Source organism: Sphaerodactylus townsendi, linkage group LG13 (genome assembly GCF_021028975.2).
Source record: "Sphaerodactylus townsendi isolate TG3544 linkage group LG13, MPM_Stown_v2.3, whole genome shotgun sequence".
Classification (NCBI taxonomy): domain Eukaryota; kingdom Metazoa; phylum Chordata; class Lepidosauria; order Squamata; family Sphaerodactylidae; genus Sphaerodactylus; species Sphaerodactylus townsendi.
Window position 1 is genome coordinate 50035742 of NC_059437.1, and position 22570 is coordinate 50058311.

The 22570-nt window shown below is 43.5% G+C and overlaps 1 protein-coding gene across 1 annotated transcript; it reads right to left on the minus strand.

Moving 5' to 3' along the window:
- Window positions 1–686: 686 nt before the first annotated feature.
- PIWIL1 (piwi like RNA-mediated gene silencing 1) lies at window positions 687–19685 on the minus strand. Its single transcript, XM_048513855.1, has 18 exons — window positions 19484–19685; window positions 18740–18954; window positions 18297–18418; window positions 16396–16476; window positions 15947–16144; window positions 14641–14752; window positions 12266–12392; window positions 10628–10745; window positions 10382–10496; window positions 9863–10050; window positions 9270–9342; window positions 8093–8293; window positions 5029–5132; window positions 4099–4169; window positions 3385–3538; window positions 2563–2688; window positions 1855–2002; window positions 687–925 (listed from the first exon to the last, which is right to left on the minus strand). The coding sequence occupies exons 1-18, from the start codon at window positions 19683–19685 to the stop codon at window positions 809–811; spliced, it is 2472 nt and encodes an 823-aa protein (XP_048369812.1). The 3' UTR covers window positions 687–808.
- Window positions 19686–22570: the final 2885 nt, after the last annotated feature.

Consider the following 22570-nt stretch of genomic DNA (forward strand, 5'->3'; position numbering starts at 1 on the left):
GAACAGAAACACTGTGCTGCCTGATGTTTAAGACAAGCACACTGAAACGGACTTTCCAATCAACATGTTTAACACCCAGTGGAAACCCTGGAAGAATCTTCCAACTTCCAACAACATCCACATGAAAACTCGTTATTGTATTCTAAGCTTTTCCACTAGTCTTCACACTTCACTTTTTCTGAACTAAAACGTCTGCTTTGAGAAGACTACAGGAAAGGCTTAGGTAGAAGCTCTGATAGGTTTGTACAATCTAGGCAAAAAGGGTCAATAGCTTCTATTAACTAATGTTCAAAGAGTAGAGAAAAGTTCTGCTGGCCCCTAAGCAGCCAATCACCATGCACGACTCTCCCAGTCAATCATCACACAGCTTGGTTGGAAATGAGTCATGTCCGGCGATTGGTTGGGAGTGGGCTGTCGTCACTGCCTAGGGCTTACTCAATTATATACTGATTAATACTCATCACTACTGATTATTCCGTCTCCAATTATGCAGAGTGCTTCTGATCTTGCCTATTTCTCCTGTACCCCCCCCCCCCGCCCAAATGAAACACTTGTACAAAACATTCAAATAAAAATATGCTTCAACACAAATAACTTTATTGGAAAAGGGATTACACAAGTCTGTAAGACCCCATAAACATTTAATTTTTCAAAAAAGTTTGCAAAGACAACAAAGCACAGCTCACTCAAACTTCTACGGCTGTCATGCAATAGTCAAAACTTGTGAAACAACAGAACGATGCAGCAGACATCTCACAGTTGCACTCTGATAACTACGGGTTTATTTTCTTCCCATATTTGAGCAGGTTCACAGGTAATACAGGTTCTCCGCAAGAGACAAGTTGGGTTCTCTGTGAATGCTCTGGCCCACCAGGAATGCCAATTTATGGGCGTACTGACAGGGAGCAGGTACTCGAATAACACCCTGTGGAGAAGACAAGTTACGCATAGCATCTTCCTAGCGATACATGGTTTCCTGGTGACACAAGGGCAAAGCACTCACTGATCTAGGAATTTTGTCAGGAGAAATACAAATTTGATTTCCCATCCAATTCCACGGGCCCAGAAGCCCTTTTCTAATCCACAGTCCGTCTCCAAAAGCAACAGAATTACATAGTTCTCAGAAGTTGAAGGCTAGCATGAACAAAAACAGAAACTTGACCAAGTAAAAAAAAAATCTGCCGTTTGGCATTTCATATTCATCAACTACTACAAAAACCCTCCACCAAAGAGTAGAATGCCTAGATATTACACAGCATTTACACATTGCATTCTGGAAGGCAGGTGAACACCATGAAAAAACCCAGCAAGGAATTGTGATGTTCATTTGCACTCTACCACCCACCACATTTAATCCAAACTAGACATATGCGGAGCTGCCTTATAAGAGCCAGCGTGGTGTAGTGGTTAAGGGCAGGTGCACTCTAATCTGGAGAACCGGGTTTGATTCCCCGCTCTGCCACTTGAACTGTGGAGGCTTATCTGGGGAACCAGATTAGCTTGTGCACTCCAACACACGCCAGCTGGGTGACCTTGGGTTAATCACAGTTTTTTGGAGCTCTCTCAGCCCCACCCACCTCACAGCATGTTTGCTGTGAGGGGGGAAGGGAAAAGAGATTGGAAGCCCCTTTGAGTCTCCTTACAGGAGAGAAAGGGGGATATAAATCCAATCTCCTCTTCTTCTACCAACTCAGACTGAGTCATGGCCCCACTCTACACAGAGTTTTCATTCCAAACTATGCTGTTCTCACTGGATGGCACAGCCTCATAATGACCCATGTGTTCCCACACGGAAGTTGCTACGTGTGGACAAAGAAAACACTTCCATACAACATCACTCTGATAAATACTTACCGGCCAATTATAGTACATGTGACAGAGCTTGTATGTCAACCGTTGCATGTGTTCTGGCTTCAATGCACTGTTGTCGTAGATGACATTGTAGTGGGTTGGGGAAACAGTGCCCGCTCTCACAGACTGACTCACAATGAAGAAATCATACCTATGGTGAAGCAAACAGCTCTCAATATTGCCTACTCCTAATGCCACATGACACAACTTTTACGTTTCAATTACTGAATTCTACATCAGTTTTATCCTCTGGAAGTCTTGCTACTTCATTTCAAGGATTTTCTGCTTAGGCTTCTCATTTTATAATTTCTAATTCTCTCCTCCAAATCCAGGGGAGACAGCAAAAAAATATCAAGGTCAATTGCATTTTGTATGACTAAATGCTACATTAAACATGATTGTCTCGTTACTAGGAAATCTATGTAGTTTTTGAACCCATAAGGCATTTTTTTCATGTGAATGGAAAACTCAAAGGTACATCTGTTGAAATTCAGCAAACATAAGCATCATTTCCAGAGTCAATTCTTGGAGCTACTCCTTAGTAGTAGTAGGGATCACCCTAGGAGTCCACGGATTACTAAAAATAATTTGGCTACTAAATACTAAAAATAATTACTAAAAATAAGTTTGAAATAACGAACATCTCTATTGTCCCTTAGTGGCACATACCATATTTTTCCAGTTCTAGTATTTACTTCATTTGTAACTTACCACTCTGGCCTGGTAACTTCTAAATCAATCACGGTGCCAGGTGGTGGGTTCTGATGTCTTCCCCCAACTTTAGCAAAGAACCTGGTATTCACACGCTTCTTCACCACTATTACTGTTAGTTTAGGGCTTTAGAAAATGATATATATAGTTTAGGCTCAGATTATTAAGGTAAGAAACATCTATTTTACAATCTCAGGAGATATTTAGTACTACATTCCATCACAGTAGTTTTAAATTAACAGCCTCTAACATTTGGGTGCTGTGTGGTTTCCGGGCTGTATGGCCATGTTCTAGCAGCATTCTTTCCTGACGTTTCACCTGCATCTGTGGCTGGCATCTTCAGAGATCCTCTGAAGATGCCAGCCACAGATGCAGGCTAGCGTCAGGAGAAAATCTTTGCTAAGTAACCATACTGACTCCATTAATCTAACTTTCACACATATAATCATTCCGGCCGTGAAAACCTTCGACAATACAGCCTCTAACATTCCTGAAGAATCTGAATGACCAGCAATGTCAACATTGTTTGTCCCAAAATTTCACTGTGAGATAGTGAAAACTTTTCACAGTCCACTGCATTCTGTGCTAGATACAACTTCCCAACAGGCACTAAGGGCAGTCAAGTTTCGACGCATCCATTGTTGTGTCTGCTCTAGGAAAGCTGTACAAGCAAAAAGCACTGCAAGGGTTCAGAGCATGCATTCTATTTTACCAATGAAGAGCGTTTAATTAAGCTAGTTGATCACAGCCATTCGAAGACACTGAACTCTCCTCCGACATTTACTAGCCAACATGCTTTAGAGTCAAATATCATGGCCTAACCTGTAATCCTGCCCAACAGTTTTCAAGCACTCCAAAAACTGAGGGACTTCATAGTTAACCAGAGTTTTCAGTTGACCGTCTCCAACACCATCTCGATACACAATAATGCGGGAAGGCATGCAGTTGTTGTAGGTATACCATGTCCTTAAAGCAGCTTTAGGGAAAAAGCATCAGCATAAAAAATCATTCCTGTTCCAAGACATAATGTTCAACCAATGCCTAACCAGGAAACACTGAAAGCCTGCGTGCTGAAACAAACCAACTTGTAAACCAGATACCACCCCCATCAACCACAACACGTCCAAAGGGAACACAACAGTTATGGAAGTTGCCTATGACCAAAGAACACAGTGGTTTTGGGTTTTTTTTTTAAGGGACAGAATTATAGTATTGAATGATACAGGAATCTCTAAAGCAGGGAGAAGAGTTAAACTTGCTATCCTAATAAAAAGTATCATGACAATCTTTGTCGCTATGCTTTTTTTAACTTCTTATACCTTTTCACACAAACAGATCAGTCTCCTGCGCTCTGTTTGCGTACTAAAAGTAATACAAGCTAATGATCTTCATGTACAGCTTTGATGTGCACCTGATGGATTGTTTCTCCGCAGAATCTTACACAGAATTTTCACATTACAAAAGACATTACTGAAAAAAGCGGACTTTAAGAGGGAAAGTGCCACGTCACAGATCAGATGATATGGAAAAGCTTACCTTGTAAGCAAACTTTGAGTCCATCCACAAGTTCTTGCCCACGATCCTGAACGAAACAGCGCGAATACCAACTGCCAACACCAAGAAAAGTGTCAATACCAACTGCAGGAAGAAGGCATCGGTGTATACACTTTGCCACTGGTAACTGAAACTGCAGGTGGGGCAGAATCTCTGCAAGAGGTCCCCTTAATAGCATCTTATTTACTTGGATCAAAAACTCTGGTAGAAAGCCAGAGGTCAAATAAATGGTAGTCATTGTCAAGTCTATACACAATGTTATAAAGGGAGAATGGCAGCAAGAATCATGGGAGTGGGACATGTATCTGCCATTTCTACCCACTCGCATGATGCTTGCTGGTGTATTTTTACGCTCCTTCTGTGTAGATGTCGCCCCTATCCACGTGCTTGCTTTAAGTGTGTCAATGTCACGTAACCATAACTTAGAAGAAGAAAAAGTGTTTGGATTTATATCCCCCTTTCTCTCCTGTAGGAGACTCAAAGGGGCTTACAATCTCCTTGCCCTTCCCCCCCTCACAGCAAACACCCTGTGAGGTGGGTGGGGCTGAGAGAGCTCCGAAAAGCTGTGACTAGCCCAAGGTCACCCTGCTGGCATTTGTTGGAGTGCACAAGATAATCTGAATTCCCCAGATAAGCCTCCACAGCTCAAGCAGCAGAGCGGGGAATCAAACCCGGTTCCTCCAGATTAGAATGCACCTGCTCTTAACCACTACGCCACTGCGCTCCTTTACTTAACTAGTAAGGCAGAAATATTAAATTCATTATGTGCTTAGAATAGGTGCACATAAGAACAGGTTTGCAAAGAATTGCAAACCACAGTCTCAAATGTCTTAGTGTATTTCAATCAAGAAAACATGCTTAAGATAGCTCTCGAGTATTGAAAATGCCACTCTCAACCAGAGGTTATCTTACCGTGAAATTCCCTGATTCAAGCTGGCAACAAATCCGGCAATTGATCGTCGGCCACTTGTAGTGTCATGGTAACAGTCAATTCCCACAATCATTAGATTTTTCAGCTTAATGAAAGAACACATCAGAGAAGCCAAGAATAAGCCACAAGCCTTAGAACAGGGGAATCTCTCACACAGTATTATTAGTATGCATACACATATAACTGGGTGATACGAGATCCTTTTCAAGAATGTTATTTGCTACATGGACAAATTTTATTTAAAAGTTAAAGGATAGGTTGTTGAAACCTTTAAACAATTACATAAAAATTCAGTGCTTGCCACCAAAATACCATGCCACATTTTTATCTCAGAGCAGCCCTACTAGTTCAGACGAATGGCGTACCTACCTCAACCATTCGGCAACCTATGGTGACCAACCAGATGCCTCTGGGAAAGCCCACCAGCATAAGCATAAGCATTTTACTGTCATTGTGCACACACAACGAAATTTACAGCAGCATTCCTCAATTCGCAGCAGCATTCCTCAATCCCTCCGTTCGCAGCCTGGGGGTCCACCTGGATTTGTCTCTATCAATGGAGACCCAGGTGGCCCATACAACCCGGGCTGCTTTTTTCCACCTTCGTCAGGCCCGACGGCTGGCACCCTTCCTCTCCCAAGCGGACTTAGCCACTGTGATCCATGCAACGGTCACCTCCAGATTAGACTATTGTAACTCGCTCTACCTGCGGGCCTTCCGCTTGCGTCTGATCCGAGGAGATTAAAACTGGTCCACGCGTGCAACAGCTTGCCTGCTTACAGGTACTTAACCACCTGGAGCACATATCCCAGCCTATATTGCGCCAGCTGCACTTTGGCTCCCGGTGGAATTTCGGATCACTTTCCAAGGTGCTGGTATTATTGACCTTTAAGGCCCTTGTACTGGCGGCCTGGGACTCGTCGATATCTTCGGGACTGCATCACCCCATACGTCCCTGCACGGCCTCTTCGATCAGTGGAGGCCAACCTACTGGTGGTCCCTGGCCCCTCGGCGATACGGCTGGCCTCCACACGGGCCAGAGCCTTTACAGCTCTGGCCCGGCCTGGTGGGAGCAGCTCTCCCCTCCAGCTGTCCGGGCCCTGCGGGATCTTGGTGAGTTCCACTGGGAGGCCTGTACAGGCTGAGGAGCTGTTCGCTTGCCGGAGCCTTTGGAGGAACCAGCCGTTGATAGATTGCCCCCTTTCCCCGGCTCTGATACCGGGGTCCAGCTGTCATCTCCAGACTCGCGCACTCCCTCCCTTTTGCTTGGAAGGGGGAGGGAATTTTTTTAGGTCAGAGCGTGGGATGCTGTTTCCCCCCCTTTTAGGGGAAGGGACGGAATTACAATAGCAGATCGCTGAACGCCATCTATTTTACTGTAACTTATATTATTAGTAATATTTTTATGCTTTTCGCTGCTTTTAAATGTTTTAATTGCTTATATTGTTTCCTTTTATGTTGTACACCGCCCAGAGCCCCTTGGGATGGGGCGGTATATAAGCTCAATCAATCAATCAATCAATCAATCAATCAATCAATCAATCAATCAATGCACACAATTTCATACTCATACATCATACTCATACAATTTCATACAATACATCATACTCATACAATTTCAGACTCATACATCATCCTCACTTCCCCCTTCCTCCACCCATCCCTACACAGCCCCAAACACATCAACACGAAGCCGCGGAGTTTAGCATAGCCACAGCTCTAGAGTAGAAGCTGTCTCTAAGCCTCTTTGTCCTAGATTTGATAGTCCTATATCGTCTACCAGATGGTAACAGTTCAAAAAGAGTTTGCTGGATGCGACGGGTCCCTCAGAATATTTTGGGCTTTTTTTAGGCTTCGGGAATTATAGAGTTTTTCCAGGGAGGAGGGCAGCCGATAATCCTTTGTGCAGCCGGCCTCAGGTGCAAAAACTTTCCCTACTTCTTTTGGCTTATCATCTCTGAACACAGAGGCTCCCACTGCAGCTAGCTAGGAACTGACCCTATCCCTCCATCCATCTATCCCTCCATCCTCTTTTAAAGCTACCTGCATTCTACAGCAGCAAACTTCACTGGAAGATTCATTTTGTCTCTCCTGTTTCTACTGCCCATCAACGTTACTAGTTTGATGGATTTTTAGTACTATCAGACAGGAAGACTCCTTGCATTCCTCCTCACTTCAGGAGTTAGCAACACGCACACCTACCACCTAAAGACTTAGCAGTCTCTGCCCAGGCTGAAATCATCAGTCTGTCAGCCTTTTCCCTTCCCATTTCGTCGACTTCTTAAGCAATAGTTCTTACACCATGGTAAAGAAGGAAATAGTTCTTACACTTAAGCAATAGTTCTTACACCATGGTAAAGAAGGAAAAAACCTCTGCACAGTTCATTAAAAACTCCACCATTAGTACTTTTCAATTAGAAAAGCTACAAAACACCCAGCTCTTAGAAACTCTTCCTCTCTTCACAGCAAAGGGAAGAAGTGCTTTCTCTGCCCTCCTGTAGCATGGAAGCAGGAAAAACTGTTAAGGGAGAACTCCTCCCATGCTTTCTAGTATAAGATGCCCCTCATGACCTGCGCCCCCAACCCAACTCCCATGTAGTCTTCTTCCCTATGGCTCATCAACTGACAGTGGGCTGCTGCTTGTGTCTCAAAACTGCTCTTCTGAACATTTAGCATGTTTATAAAAATCAAAAAACTTGAATGGGCACAATGAAAATAACTTGCATCTATAAAACAACTAGCATCAGCTTGTTTTCTTCAGTTACTTATCTCTTATAAATAAACAAAACTTATTCACTTTCTTTCTACCCCACTACTCTGCCTACTGGAGATCCAAAGCAGTTTACATTGTTCTCTTGTCCTCCATTTTATTCGTAGAAGTTAGCTTTACTTAGAGCAATTACATGGAGATCACACAAAGGTAACCCCTGTAATGGTTTGGGGATGAACACATTAACCAAACCATTTTAAACATTTACTGAAAGACCTTTGCTATTGTTACTAAACTCGGTTCACAATATAAGTTGAACGAGAAAAGTCACTTACTGGTATCTCAACACTCCACAGCTCTCCACCCATCTTACAATTCATCTGTAAAGCAATCTTTGTGGCTATCGCCATTACTGTTTGGGGCTTGCTTAGAGTGCGAGCAAGAACACACTGGCTTGGAGTGGGGCAATCTGTACACAAGTATTTTTTGATGGCGTCATATTTGTCTTTGCGGTTGCTAGACAAAAGGCAAACCACCTTTAACAAAGGGGAAAAGCGTTCAATGTATCATGTCACTATTAAAAAGCATTTCAAGGTCTCCTTTTGGACTTCCCCTCTACCTTGTTTGAGACAGGTGTTTTCCACCAGGCCAAGAGGACATCAGTGAGGGCCCTATTTGCTCTGCAAGCAAGCCAATGCAAGTTAACTTGAATAGGCTTCCTAATTTTGCTGGAGGCAGACCCACCCACCCCCGCTTGATCCACACCAAATGCCTTTTTAGAGATTCACTCTCCTTTCTAGGCCAATACTCTACATTTTTACTTGCCCTCTCCAGTTACTTGCCCTCTCCAGTTACTTGCCCTCTACATTTTTACTTGCCCTCATCCTCTGCCAGCCTAGGAAAACAAGCCAGCTGCATGGCAGGAAAACTCCAAGGGCACTGCACTTTTTCAGCACCATGGCTTACGTCATTGGCTCTTCAGTGCCCCTCCCACACCAGGCAATGCCTGAATTTTACAGAGAGGTGTAAAGTATCCCGATCTGTTACACCATAACTCCACTTCAGCCAAAACCACTCAAGCAACCTTATATCACAGAGATTCATTTTCAGCACTCAGGCTGTAAAAACATTTTCATGAACCTTTTGTTGTACCCGTTTCTTTTGGCTTAAGCAGGCACAAAAGCATTTAAGCAGTACTATAAAGGCCATTAATCTTCCCCTTCATCAACAGTCATATAAAAGTCAGAAAAGCACCTTACTGACTTTGACCACATTATTTCCACCTCTTGAGAACTGCAACAACCACAGGATTCAGGTGTTTGCCAACCGGTTCATTTTGATAAATCTCTGGCATGCTCCTAATTGCCTTCTGCGCCCCCCCCCCCCCTTAACACACACACCTCCCTGTTTCAGTAAATTAACCCAGAGGACTAAATTCAAGAGCTGTCCCTTCATTATGGTTCAATGAATAAAACATTTAAGATTTACAACTTTCATTCATTCAATACATACCATCTGTGTACTGGAGACAACTTTTTGGTTCAAGGCTTTCAAGTATGCTTCTGTTCTGTCTTCTACTTCGATCCTATTAAGGAAGGTCACAGGATAGTCTCTTCCATTCCAAACTAAGAGCCAAGAGGCAATGCTATATCCAAGCCCTTGAGAGCTGGATGCAAAGATGCGTGGGTGTCTAATTCACAGATTCATAATATTTAATGCTACCCACCCACTAATTCCACAGACATCACCGGACGTACAAAAAGCAGTTTAATTCTTTTGGGGGATAGTAAGCAGCATTATAGCAGTTCTAGAACCTTCTCAGCATCTTTGTTTTTTCAAAGGCTTTTAATGAAAACAATTGCCGTTCCTGTGACTTAGGCTCATTAGGCACATGCAGAATAATGACCTTTCAAATTGCTTTCAGTGCTTTTTGAAGCTGTGTGGAATAGCAAAATCCACTTGCAAACAGTTGTGAAAGTGGTTTGAAAAAGAATTATTTTGCATGTGCGGAAGGGGCGTTACTGTGAACTTAACATGTTTGTTAAGCAATCTAGAGGGGCGGGCCAGTTTCAGTTTCCAGGCAACCCGGCCTCTATGGTACTCACATTGTTGCCTTGTTCATTCGTATGCCCATTGCTGGTGTGACTTTGAAGAGATTCTGAACCAATAAATTAGCAGCATCATAATTACGCCGTGTGTATATCAATAACCAGTTTTCCAGTGGCTTTACACTGATGAGAGGTGCACCCCTGGTTTCTTTAGACCAGTCTGCAAACTGTGGATTGTACTCAAACTATAAATTAAAAAGGATCGGAATTAAATATTCAGGAAGAACAAAGTAAGCCTCGCACAGATTCTGCACTGAGGCCCTAACTAACATCCTTTTCCCTTTTCAAATATTAGAGTTACAGAAAAGAAATGCCAAAAAAATACATTTAACAAAAAGGCTCCTGATTTCACCTGTACAAAATACTAACACGTTAAGAGATAACTACTTGCTTTTTAATAACATATGCAAAATTAATTCTAAATTGTTTGCACTGATAAATTTCATACTTTTCTCTAATAATTTTGATGATCTTCTTTCCCTCAACTCCACAAGGCACAATTAACAAACTTCTTACCATTTTTCCTCCTTGAAGGATTTTTTCTGACTGAACAACTCTTGCAGGAAAGGAAAGCAGATTGGGGTCAAAGCCTAAACCCCAGTCACGAAGTTCTTTCTGGACATTATCATCTCTGTTTGATTATAAAAATGAAGGTTGAGAGGTAGCTTTACTAAGTAGTTTTATTTAGCCCTGACAATTTCACAGCGAAAGGGATGAGAAAGGAAAAGCCCATCGCCCAAGAAATGAAATTAAGTAGCATACTTGTTAATATAATCAACAAGCCTTCCAACTTCATGCATTCGTTGCTCTGGAGGAAGCCTTGTATGAACTGCCAGGTCTTTCATCACATTGAAATCACTCCGCATTTTATCAGTTAGTCCTAAAATATGAACAAAAAAAAAAGTTCTATTCCAAGGACTGGGAACGTATAACAAGATTCATGAACTACACACAGCTATTTCATCATCGTTCATCTGACAGATGTATCATTATGCAGGGTTTGCATGAACACCTCTCAATGCTAAATGCGTGAAGCACCGATTACAGTTGTGTCTTACTCCAAGTTCAAATGTTTTACTTTGTTATTTGCAGAGTAAGATTTTAACTGGTGCATCCACAAATAGCCACCTGCACCACAAGCTCGTGGTTCTGCTATCTTATAACCAGACAAGTGCATACCGTATCCAATGTCTCCTGCCACTGAAGAGGCAATAAGGAAACTGTTCGACTCCCAGGTTTCAGGAAAGAGAACAAAAACTCCTATATTTAAAGAATGACTCAATCTCTCTTCTATACTCCTAGTTTGCTATCACTGAACCTCTATAGTAAGCCATACACAGGCATACAAGAAACCAACAGGCACAATGATCAGCTTGATGGAGAGGGTAAATTCCTTAAGAAAGATATCCACCATAAACATTGTGAATTTAAAAGGAATAATACACTGGGATTCCTTAGTGAATTGCTGAACCTTAAAGGCCAATACAGAGATATAATATGGAAGCAGAGAAAATATATAAGGAATGGGGTCTTTTGATCACTGAAACTGACAACAAAGGCTGATTCCACAAGGGCCAAAAACAGCAGTGTGAAAACAGTATACACCCTTTTATACCGTTTTAAACCCTTTTACACAGTGGTGAGATTCAAATAATTTAACAACCGGTTCAGGTGGTGGGATTTAAATAATTTAATAACTATTTGTTTACAAGCACCTTTTTAACAACCGGTTCTGCCGAAGTGGTGCGAACCTGCTGAATCCCACCACTGCTTTTACAACCATTTTCACACTGCTGTTTTTGGCCCATGCGGAATCAGCCAAAGACTCCAGTCTCTTCTGGTCATGGACTTCCAGGAATTTGAACAGAAGACCTTTCACTTTGTATCTCTGTATCCAGACAGACAAACTTGGTCAATGCAACAACAAAAAAAGTTGACTCTCAAACATACATGATTTTGGAACACCCTCAATATAATTCTTATTGCGACTTATGAATCGCCCGTTTTAAATAAGTTACCCCTTGCCATAATGAAAAATATAGTCTCCTACTTGTTGGCGATAGAGATCTAAGGACCATGTTGACAGTGACTAAGTATCTCTCCACCATATTCTCCTTAAAGAAATAAAAGCTCCCTATCTACTGCTCAAGATCTTTAGATCAAAGAAACTTTAGAATAAAGGAAAGGAGCGCCAAATGCATCGATTACAGTAGTGTCTTACTCCAAGATCAAATGTTTTACTGTTATTTGCACTGAGTAACATTTTAATTTGTGGATCTACATTGAGAATAACCCATACTGCTTATATTGAGAATTGTCCATATTGTGATGTAGCAGAAGAAATTTAACACAGGTTACATGACAATAAAGCTACTTGTATGCATACATGAAGATCCATACCTGTAAGATAGCAGAGCTCAGGAATGAGAATTATTGGTCCACATATGTCCCCTCCCGGGCCCTTCTTCCTTTTGGGCTGGCTCACTAATACTGGTTGATTCAAGTCAGTGATTTCTTGGTTATATTGCTGTATTAAAAAAAACACACTTCAGCAAAAAAATCTCCCTTTTGCAAAGCACCAGTTTTGAAAGGTCTGCCTGTGGAGCTACAACTCAGTCTTCACACGGTACATAAAAGTAAGGTTTCAAACACCATTTTCTAATGGCAAATACAAAGATAAACAACTTGTTAATTTACCTATGGCTGCTGTTCTTTAAGGAGTTATCTGTGTACTCACTCTGATGGGTTTTGTGCCTACACACAAGTTTTGGAAACTTCTAGAGCTAGCTTTTTGGCAGGAGGGTATTCCTCTCAGAAGCACAGCCTTGGATTGCAGATGCAGTGGGAGGAGGTGTCACACCATCTCACCCAGACCATAGAGAAGTAAAACAAGTTGCTTATCCATAATTGTTCAAGTGGTTGTCTATATTCACGAAACCTGCCTGCTTTCCATGCTGCAGGTGAGCCCTGTGAATATTTTAGAGCTGAACTATAAAAATGGAGTTCCAATCACAGAAGTCCAGCAACATGAACCATTTGGCCCTTACTGGCTGTTGCTAGACACATTAGACACTGGACTCCATGTATCCTCAGAGAGTTCTGATCGTGTCCACCACCCCATGTCAAAATTCCAAATGCCTGCAGGGTGAGAAGGGTTGGAGATTCTCTTACTGGGTGAAAGCATTTGGGGCAGAGAACCCGAAGGCAGCACCTTGTCTCTAAGGAGAGTGTTATCCCACAGCAAGCTTTATTAGTTTCAATATCGTTGCTCAGCAGATACAGTGCACATCAGTGTGTATGCACTGAGATCGTGACATAGTATCGCTGAGGGCCATTTGATGGCCTGACATGGAAACTACCCTTTGTTGGTTTTTAATTGTATATTGTTGTGATATTTATTGTACTGTAAACCTCCCTGAGCTTTGGAAAGGTGTCATAGAAATCTAATAAGTGAATGAATGAACTTCATTCTCTTTCAGTTCACCAACTGATTTGGACAACTTCTGCTCCCTCCACCCAATGACAGCCCCACCCAAACTAACTTACAAAGGTCCCCAGTGGAATTAAGATGATCTGATGTTCAAACACCCAAAGGGACTTTATAACAAAGACTGAATTAATGCATCTTCAGGATCCAGTAGAATGACAAATCACTTCATAGTTCCACAGTAAGATCCACCCCCTCTTCTCATACACATCTGAAGGCACTAAATGTAAGTTTGGTGTTAACTTGGACACCCACAGTAAATGAATCTTTATTAAACAACTACATGTTAACATCTTCAGATACACTGGCACTTGAGAACAAACTGGGAAAAGGAGAAGCAGCCAAGGGCTAACTAAATGTTGTTGACAATACGTATATGACACAAATGACAATGTGTTATTAGCACTTTCACATGAATGTAGGAGGGGCATGAAATGTAGTATAGAACCTTACAGATGCTGTTCACATTGCTGAATTAGTACATTAAGTTATTCAGTCCTTTAACTGCTAGCCATTTCTCCGCGAATGGCTTTGGTTTTGTACTTTATTTGCCCAATTCCCATCTTCTGTGTATAACCAATGATGTTTTTAACAGGAGCAGGAAAACAGTCTCCCACAACACCACTAAATCTTTTCAACTAGAAACATTCTCAAAACAATACGGACATTCGTCAACATTTCAGCAGCCTCAGCTAAGGGTTATCTGGGAGGCCCAGCCCCTCTAGTCCCTTCAGAGGATATTAAGTGTCAAAGAACCATCTGAAGTGACTTTAACAATCAAGAGCAATGACCAACAGTCAGGAAAATACTTAAAAATCATGTTAGAGAATCAAGGTGGGAACTGAACACAGAGTTGCATCTTTCAGAAGGACTAACATGGTTTAAATATCATTGCATCACAGACACTTACTAGCTTCTGAACCAGACCATGACTCCACATGCTTTCAAATACTGCTCAAAAAATTGGAGGGTTACCCCCCCACCACCACCTTTTTAAGGCTCATCTCAGAAAATGCAAGGAAGTGCACCTTCATAACCTGAGCTTCTACTATATACAAGTGATAATCCTAGTCACATCACCAAAGCCAGAACGGTGCCCATTCTGTAAACAGACCTAATAAGCATTATGTAATATTACAATGACTGTAAGCAGACCTAATTAGCATTATGTAACTGACATACAGAGAAAAAAAATCTGCTAGAAACTCATCAAATTTGTGGGTCCATTAAATTATTTCAGCTTAGTACGCAAGTTCTGTAAAGGTTATACAAATTCAGTATTCCTTACCTTTCTGTAGTAGTCCACAAAGCTGATTTCAGATCCATCTGCTCTCTTAAAGACAGATTCAGGGCTGCCATCCCAATCAATGTCATCCACCCTGTATGTTTTGTTGTTATACCTGGCAATATTTTGAAAGTCTGGTTGATCTTGCTTCCGTTGTAACAACAGTTACGTGTTTAATATACTGAAAGTGGTGGACTATAAATTCATTCTAGTATTTAATTTTGCACCCCAATCCTCTAGAAGCAGTATTGAATGTGCCAGTTTCACACTACTGTAGTTTGCTATGCATCTATAGGACCAGAGTATCTGGAAGTACCCTGTGTAGTTTTGCTTCTGATTTCCCTTGGAGGCACTCTGGGGTAGCAGACATGATTTCCCCATCTTCTGTTTTATCCTCACAAGCCTGCCTAAGTCTGCTATAATTTCATCTGGTGAGATTCAGAAATACAAACTGGAACCTATCGTGAAGGTGTCTTCTCTTCAGTGGGGCAAAGGCATTCACTTTTTTCCCACCCTAAGGTTAATTTAAAAGGTGAGATTTATTTTTCAGGTGGAGCAGAGCTCGTTACTCCTGGAGGGAAAGGAAGAAGGACTGGCTGTCCCTATAGTGCTGGAAGGAGCAAGTTTTCTAAAGCCCTGCTTGGACAGGAGAGGGTGTGGCCAAACCATATGTGAATGACGCAGCCCCACTGAAAGAGAAGGAGTGCATCTCCAAATCCAAAGTCAACACTCCAACCATTCCGTCACACTGGGTTCCCAGTCAGTACAAGGTCAAAGAGGGCTGTCTAATCCTTAAACCGCAGAATTAAGTTGGCTTTCATCTCATTCAGAATCCATACAAAAGTTATACAGCACAGTCATGCCTTTGTTCAGGGTGGAATACATTTAGAATATCTTTGAATAAAAAACCTGTCATGATCAAAAAACCATGCTTCAAAGATCTTGATGGAACTCTAGTATTTTCAGGAACAATGAATTTCTTGCTTCTTATACACATACCCAGAACATATTATTTTGCTAGGTAGATGTTTCACCACCAACAGCTTTCTAGCTTTCAGCCATCGACTTCAATTTTGCCATCTGTCCGCTACTCATATGAACAGCATTCAAAGGCTTCTTTTCCAGGAGAAATCACATAACCCATTATACAAAGTCGCACCAACAAAGCAGTTCTACTTATTAAGTAACTGCAACTTGTTCTCTGAATACTGCTTAAAATGCAAGTTCCTCCAAATACAGCTTAAATTGATTTTTCTCTTAAGATTAGTTACAACCACCTGTTTCAAAAGGAAGAATTAAGACCTCTTGCCTTGTAAGAACGATCAAGCCAACCAGTTCTTTAGCACATATTTCTCTGAACCTCTGTTCTTCCACTTGTGAATACAAGTTATACATGAAATCCAGAACTGTCTCACTCCTGAGAACTTTGTGGCTCACGTCAGTACACAACATTATGCTTGTTTCATACTGCAGTATGGAAGTTGCAAAACCTGGCCAAATCATCAGCCTGCCAGAAAGAGGACAGAAATGTGTATCACATCATCACACATTACAGTCTGGCCCTTCGTATTTCATTTGCATTACAATTTGAGACTGTTCACCAACACAGTTGAAAAGAAACCCTCTTAGAGACAGGTAAACGTACACTAAATATACAGAACGATTTTTGTTCAATTTAATTACAGACTATGGCTTCCCACACCACTTAAGAAAAGAGCCACTGAAAAAGATCACCACCCGCCAACCCATTTCATATACCTGTGTGCAGGAATACTGATTGGGTCACAAGGATTGTAATAATTTCTTCCTATTTGCTGCAAATTCATAATCTTCAAGAGCCTGGAAGAAAAAGTCAAGAGCGCAGTGAGATAAAACAGTGCTACCAGTCCACAATGGGGATTAAAAATAAATCAGGTAGTGGCACGATGCTCTTATGGAGATCTATAACAAGGCCACGTTTGGAGAACTATTTAAAGATACACTTGTCCCATCTCAAAAATACATCAGAGCTGCAAATGGAGGAGAAAAGGACAACCACATTAAATCAAGAGGTTGGAGAACCTTCCTTCTGAGAAAAAGCAGAGAAGGGTTTGGGCCTTTTCAGTTCAGAAAAATAAGGGGAGGGCATGCAACAAAGGTTTAGAAAATTATGAAGTAGAGAAAGCATAGCGAGGGAACGTTCTCTTTCCCTTGTCAAATACTAGGGAAAACACAAGAATTACTTTATGCAAAGCATAATTAACAAGCTGAACTCACACCAGAAGATGTTGTATTCGCACTGATGGACTGAAAAGGGAATCTGACAAATTCATGAAAACAAGAAATTCTCCATTTGAGCTCAAGGACATCTGGGTGTTTTCAGTGACCAATCAGGGAGGCATGATCAATCTTTAGCTTCCCTACTATACTGGAATATGCTGACCTCCTCCAGTTCATCCAGCTGCCTGTGTCTTAATCATTATTGCTTTTACTTTAAAATTTCCAGCCTTTCGTCCTAGCCTCCTTGTGTCTTTCCTCCTTGACTGTCTATCTTCTTCCATCCCCCATACCTCCCCTCTTCCCTCCTCCACACAAAACTGCAAAGGAACAGAGTGTTCCATGAAAGCCTTCTTGATAAGAACAAAAGACTTTCCTTTCCCTTTGACCAAAAGAGGACATTTGCGCCCCCCCCCCCTCCGTTATCTCATTCTCTTGTTTGCCAGGTAACTGTTTTTACGCTGAATTGTTCTTATCACGCTTTGTTTGTTTACTGATAGCAAATAACTGATGATCACCTTCTTCTCCTCGTCACTGTTTTACTGTTCTGCGAGTTAGTATTTATAGTTGTTCCAAAACTGTTCTCCAGAGTTTCCAGAAGATGGGTGTGTTCCAGTTTATCAAGGAAGCAAAAGATTGGTCCAGTCTCCCAGATTAGTCACTGGAAAACACCCAGGTGTCCTCCTGCACTCAAAGGAGAAGGGCCTTTCTCAGGTAAGTATCAACGGTTGTAGTCCGGTTTCACTCATGTTCCTCCCTAAATAATCCAGGGGAGTAACAGTGTCAGCCATGCTACTCAAAAGTAATTATAGTTTAACACCACCAAAGAAATCCCATCCTTTTCAAGCAGTGGAAACAGGATAGGGCTTTCTCCTATCAAGGGGGAATAACATGAAAAACTGAAAGGGCCCATTTCCAAGATACCCTCTTCCCTTGTGGAGCAAAGAAGAAGAGTTTGGATTTATATCCCTTTTCTTCCTGTAACGAGACTCAAAGGGGTTTACAATCTCCTTTCCCTTCCCCCCACAACAAACACCCTGTGAGGTGGGTGGGGCTGAGAGACCTCCCAAGAACTGTGACTAACCCAAGGTCATCCAGCTGGCACATGTTGGGAGTGCATAAAATAATCTGGTTCCCCAAATAAGCCTCCACAGCTCAAGTGGCAGAGCAGGGAAAACCGGTTCTCCAGGTTAGAGTGCACCTGCTCTTAACCACTACACCACGCTGGCTTTTAACCACTAAACCACGGTGGAAGGACTACAAAGTAATAAAGGTAAAACTTCAGATGATTCTAAGAGCATACTAAATAAAACTTGGTGATTAATGAGTTAATCTCCACTTTTAAGTCAATTCTGTTAGTCCCATCACCAATAAGCTCTAATAAAAATATACTGAAAGACAACCTTCTAAAAATTATGTTGTAAAACTGTAAGCATGTTGGAGATGTAGAAGGCAGTTCATTGGTTAAGGTGATTGTGATCTTCACATTCTCTCCCTGCCGGGTCTGACTGAACACTTCGGTAACCTAAGTAGAGTAACATTTAAACTACAGTTAAATGCTAGGATTTGCTTGTTTGAAAAATGCAAAGGACCGAAAGAACAGACCCAACCCCTTAAAAGTCATGGCATTTATGTATACAAACAACTCATATATTTCTGACTCTTTGAGCCCATGCTTTCATGCCCATTTTGTTCTAAATCTCAGTAAAAGTCCAGCATCTTATATGAGGATTCATTTCTGACACCACAGAATACAAGGCAGAACAGGTATCTGAGATACTTAGCACCTCATTGTACAGTACATCATTTCACACTTGCCTCAACAGAATCAAAGCAGAACTCATACCTTGTTTTCTAGTTTCTTTGGTAAAAATAAAATGCTCCCATCAAATGCATGTGTCTTTCCAATCAGGGCTTCATGCTGAAACAGCAAAGCTGAGCGAAGACGCCGAGCTTCCATGTGAGGGTTATAGTCGATGTGGTACTGGTACAAGGTCCACTGAGGTCGAGAACTCAATCGAAAATGGTTCGTACTTAGCTTTATCATAGTTCCTGAGGAACCTAAGAAAAAGCATTGTTATCAGCCATCTCTTACCAGCTTCTCAACAAAAACTACTTTACACACAAGAATTTTCAATTAAGCCACTGCTCCTCTCTATCCATCAGATCACACACTCCCAAGGTAGCAAAATAAACAGGGGGCGTTTTCGCACACACTGTTTGTTGCAGATCTGGCATGTGAGGTCGTCGCAGTATCACACATCTGTTCGCACACACTTAAGCCGAAATGTGTGCCGACCCCCTTTTTGTGCCACATTCCAGCCGTTGTTCCACATTTTTCCTGTCGCTCGATACTTGTGCAACTTTTTGGGAAAACGCGAGTTTCCCCAGAATTTGGTGCCCTAGCGGTTGCGAAACAAATGTGGAAGCGAAAGTGGATCGAGGCGGGCAGCGAGGGTTTACGCCCAGCCGTGTGACGAGATTTGATCCATCCAATGGGAGTGCGATCCAGGCGTTCTGGCTGCTTGTAGCGCAGCATTCCCTTTGGTTCCTTTTTTTGCATCTCACTCGCCTCCCCCCCCCCTCATACCCGTTCGTCGTAAAAGCGCCTTGCCGCTCGACCCAATCGAGGCCTTCGTGGCCCCGTTGCACGGGTGATATTTGCCAGTTAACGGTGACTTCGTCAGCTCGTTTCCTGCCCACGTTACCGCGGCGCCCTTAAACGTTTCGAAGAGTCTCGTTAACGGGATGGGAGGAAACTTCGAAGCGCTAATAAACAATGCGGCCGCCATTTCGGGTAAGGGTCCGGGTAGGGGCTTATCATCATGGCGGCCGGAGGAGACGGCTGACCTCATTGTCCGTGTGGGGAAGAGGAAGTTCAGCTTCGCTGAAGTCCCCGCAAAATTGACGCGCCAATCTCTGGACGTGTTTCTTGAGGAGGGTGGGCAGGATCAAAATGGGGCTTAGCGAAAGGGGGGCACAACAGGACGTCCGCTTGAGTGCAGGACGAAGGCAAAGAAGACTTTGAAAGGGACTTTAAGCGGATACACCAGCACAACAACATCTTCAGGGAATGGGCCTGGGGCCCGATGCCCTTCTATGAGGAGCTCGAGCAGATGTTGGGGACAGGACGATCAACCCCCCGCATCAGCTCCAGGCGACAGAAGGCGCTTGTCGTGATCCGGCTTTCTCCAGACGCGGCCGCGAGGGATTCCACTAGCGTTGGGGAGCAGAGACTTGGGAGACCATAGATCGCTGACTTCGTGCAGGTTTCCCACCCCATCCCCTACATCCCGCGGTGAGTTTTCCTATACTTCTGCCTGATATTCTCGGATGCAGCGCCAGTTCTGTTGTGCCTCTCTTGTGATGTGGGGCACTCCAGACTCTGCACGCTTCACCTCTGGGTTGGTTTAACTGCGGTCCCTGCCTGGCGTCCTATTTCTCTGTAAGGCAGCGGATGTGCAAGGGGGGGGGGGGAAATGCTTGCATTCCCGCTGTCGCTAAGTTGCTGCTGCACAGTGCAGTGGGACTACAGGGTGAATCCTCAATTCTCCCCTCTCTCCTCTTTGGTCAACGGTTCTGCACGCGAGCTACTGAACTTTGTAATGCTTTTCGCCAACAGTTTCCACTCCAGAAATCATCAGTACCTCCAGAGGACGCGCCACTTAGATCCCTATGTCGCAGATGAGTGGTGAGTTCATTGGCTGTTTAGCCTGCTGGCGTAAGGCCATGCTTTGTGGTAGTTCCTACCACATCCCTCCATCACAGCGCGGCGCGCCAAAAGTGCGGACGGGTTAAGGGGCAATAGCTGTTATGGATGGAATTTGCCCCAAAACAACAGTGCACATTCAATGGTTTCCTGCCAGGAGAGCTTATGCAGGGAGCAATGGTCCCTCACAGGCTTGGCGGGCATGTGAGGTGACCACAACAGGATGCCTCTTAGCCACTGCATGTTAGTGCTGGGCGCGGTTCTGCGCTCTGCCAGGGTGGTGTGCTGCTGAACGACAGCGGCTAAATAATAATTTGCAGCGCTCAGCACCTGCTGCTACAGCGCAATGCGTTAGTGCGTTGTCCAAAAGGAAGAAAAGTGATGAGTGCGCCCTGCTGTTCTTTCTCCTTCCGGTATAAGCTCTCTTTGCAGACACCTCTGGTGACATGGAATGATGTCCTTGACCATCCCATTGCTGGGAGTTCTTGGTGCAAACGAAGGTGGCGCGAAAACACAAACCCCAACCTCCCACACCAGCGCATTTTTGTGGTAGGCACTCTGAGAGAGCAGGACAACTACTCCATTGCACTAATAAGAGAAGACAGTACGCCCGCAAAAGTGCGAGCTGCTCTTCCATTACTCGTGCCCACTGAGCTCTCACCGTTTGATTCTCAATGTGAATGCTAGGGGTTCTGATTCAGCCATATCTGTCCTCGGATGTCTATGCAGATCCGCTCATGTGTTTCAATAAGAAAGTGTGTCTCCCTCCATGCGAGCTCTAGGGTAGATGACAGTGGATTCATAAAAGTTCCTTCCATCACCTGGCTATTAATTTTGCTTCTTTCAACAACGATGTCCTTCTTTAGAAACGCACACCCCTGCCCATGATGGAACTTGACTTCACCAGAGCGGAGAATGACTATTGCTGACAGGCGGCGTGTAGTGATGCGTTGGAGTGCTCACACCCTTTGTATGAAGGCCATGGTGGAGCAGGGAGAGGTCGAGGCAATGGAGAGGAGGCGCTTCGAGGATAGGGCGGAAAGGGAGGTATGCGTCATTCATGCAGAGCCGCTGCAGAGCAAAATAACAGGGAGCTGTCATCGCTGAGGCTGGCCATCGATAGGGGGAATGACATAATGCAGACCCTTGTGACGGCTTTGTTGCAGCGCATGGGCTCCTCGGGTGGCAGGGGTGCTGGGGGTTCATTGGGCGCTTCTGCTTCTGCGGTCGAGATCACAAACCTTGCCTGCCCCAGCGTTTCAGCAGTGCCTGCCCACTTGTGAAATTGCTGGCCCGGCTGCAAATCTCATTGGAGATGCGGCAGAGGTGACTTATCCCACTCTGGCTGAGGACACCGACTTGGAGTCCTGTGTGGGCGCCACGGCGCCCCTTCCATCACAGGTGGAGGACCTGATGATGGTTGGGGAGACCTCTGAGCTGTGCTGCACTCAGGTGGCTTGCCAAGAATCACAGCCAATGCACAAACGCTTGAGGAAGCCCAAAGCAAGAATGGACCTGTGAGGACCTCCCCCCCCTGTTATTTCTCTGTCTGCCACCACCACGGGCAAGCCCCCCCCCCACACACAAATTTCATGCTCAGAACTCAGTTCCTAGACACATGAGGGGAGCCAATTCAGATTGAGATCCTGCACCAAAAAATGGTTGAAGCCTTCCACCACCTAGCATTTCTCAAACCTGAAAGCTGCCAGATCCAAACTTCAAGCATTGCACTTACTTTAGGGGAGCCCCACAGATGGAGTAGTAGTTGCCAGGCCTCGGGCTCTTCCCCACCGCTCTTGCTCTCGGGCTCTGCACCTGACATGGTGTCTCAGAAGTTTCTGCTGTGAGACAAAATTTGCAAGTGCCTTGGCTTTACTCCCACACATTTCCAGAGATAAAAGAGTGTATGCTTTAAACTACTTAAGTGAGTTTTCTGAAAAAAATCTTGAACTGAGGATTTTTACATTG

What these genes read in the sequence shown, in the direction of transcription:
- PIWIL1 (XM_048513855.1), bottom strand. Translation starts at nt 19,685, where the DNA reads ATGGCGGCCGCATTGTTTATTAGCGCTTCGAAGTTTCCTCCCATCCCG. An exon ending in ATCAGTATTCCTGCACACAG is followed by an intron (nt 16,145 to 16,395) that starts GTATATGAAATG and finishes TCTTTCTGGCAG; the next exon opens with GCTGATGATTTGGCCAGGTT. An exon ending in TGTGGAGTGTTGAGATACCA is followed by an intron (nt 5,133 to 8,092) that starts GTAAGTGACTTT and finishes TCTTTCATTAAG; the next exon opens with CTGAAAAATCTAATGATTGT.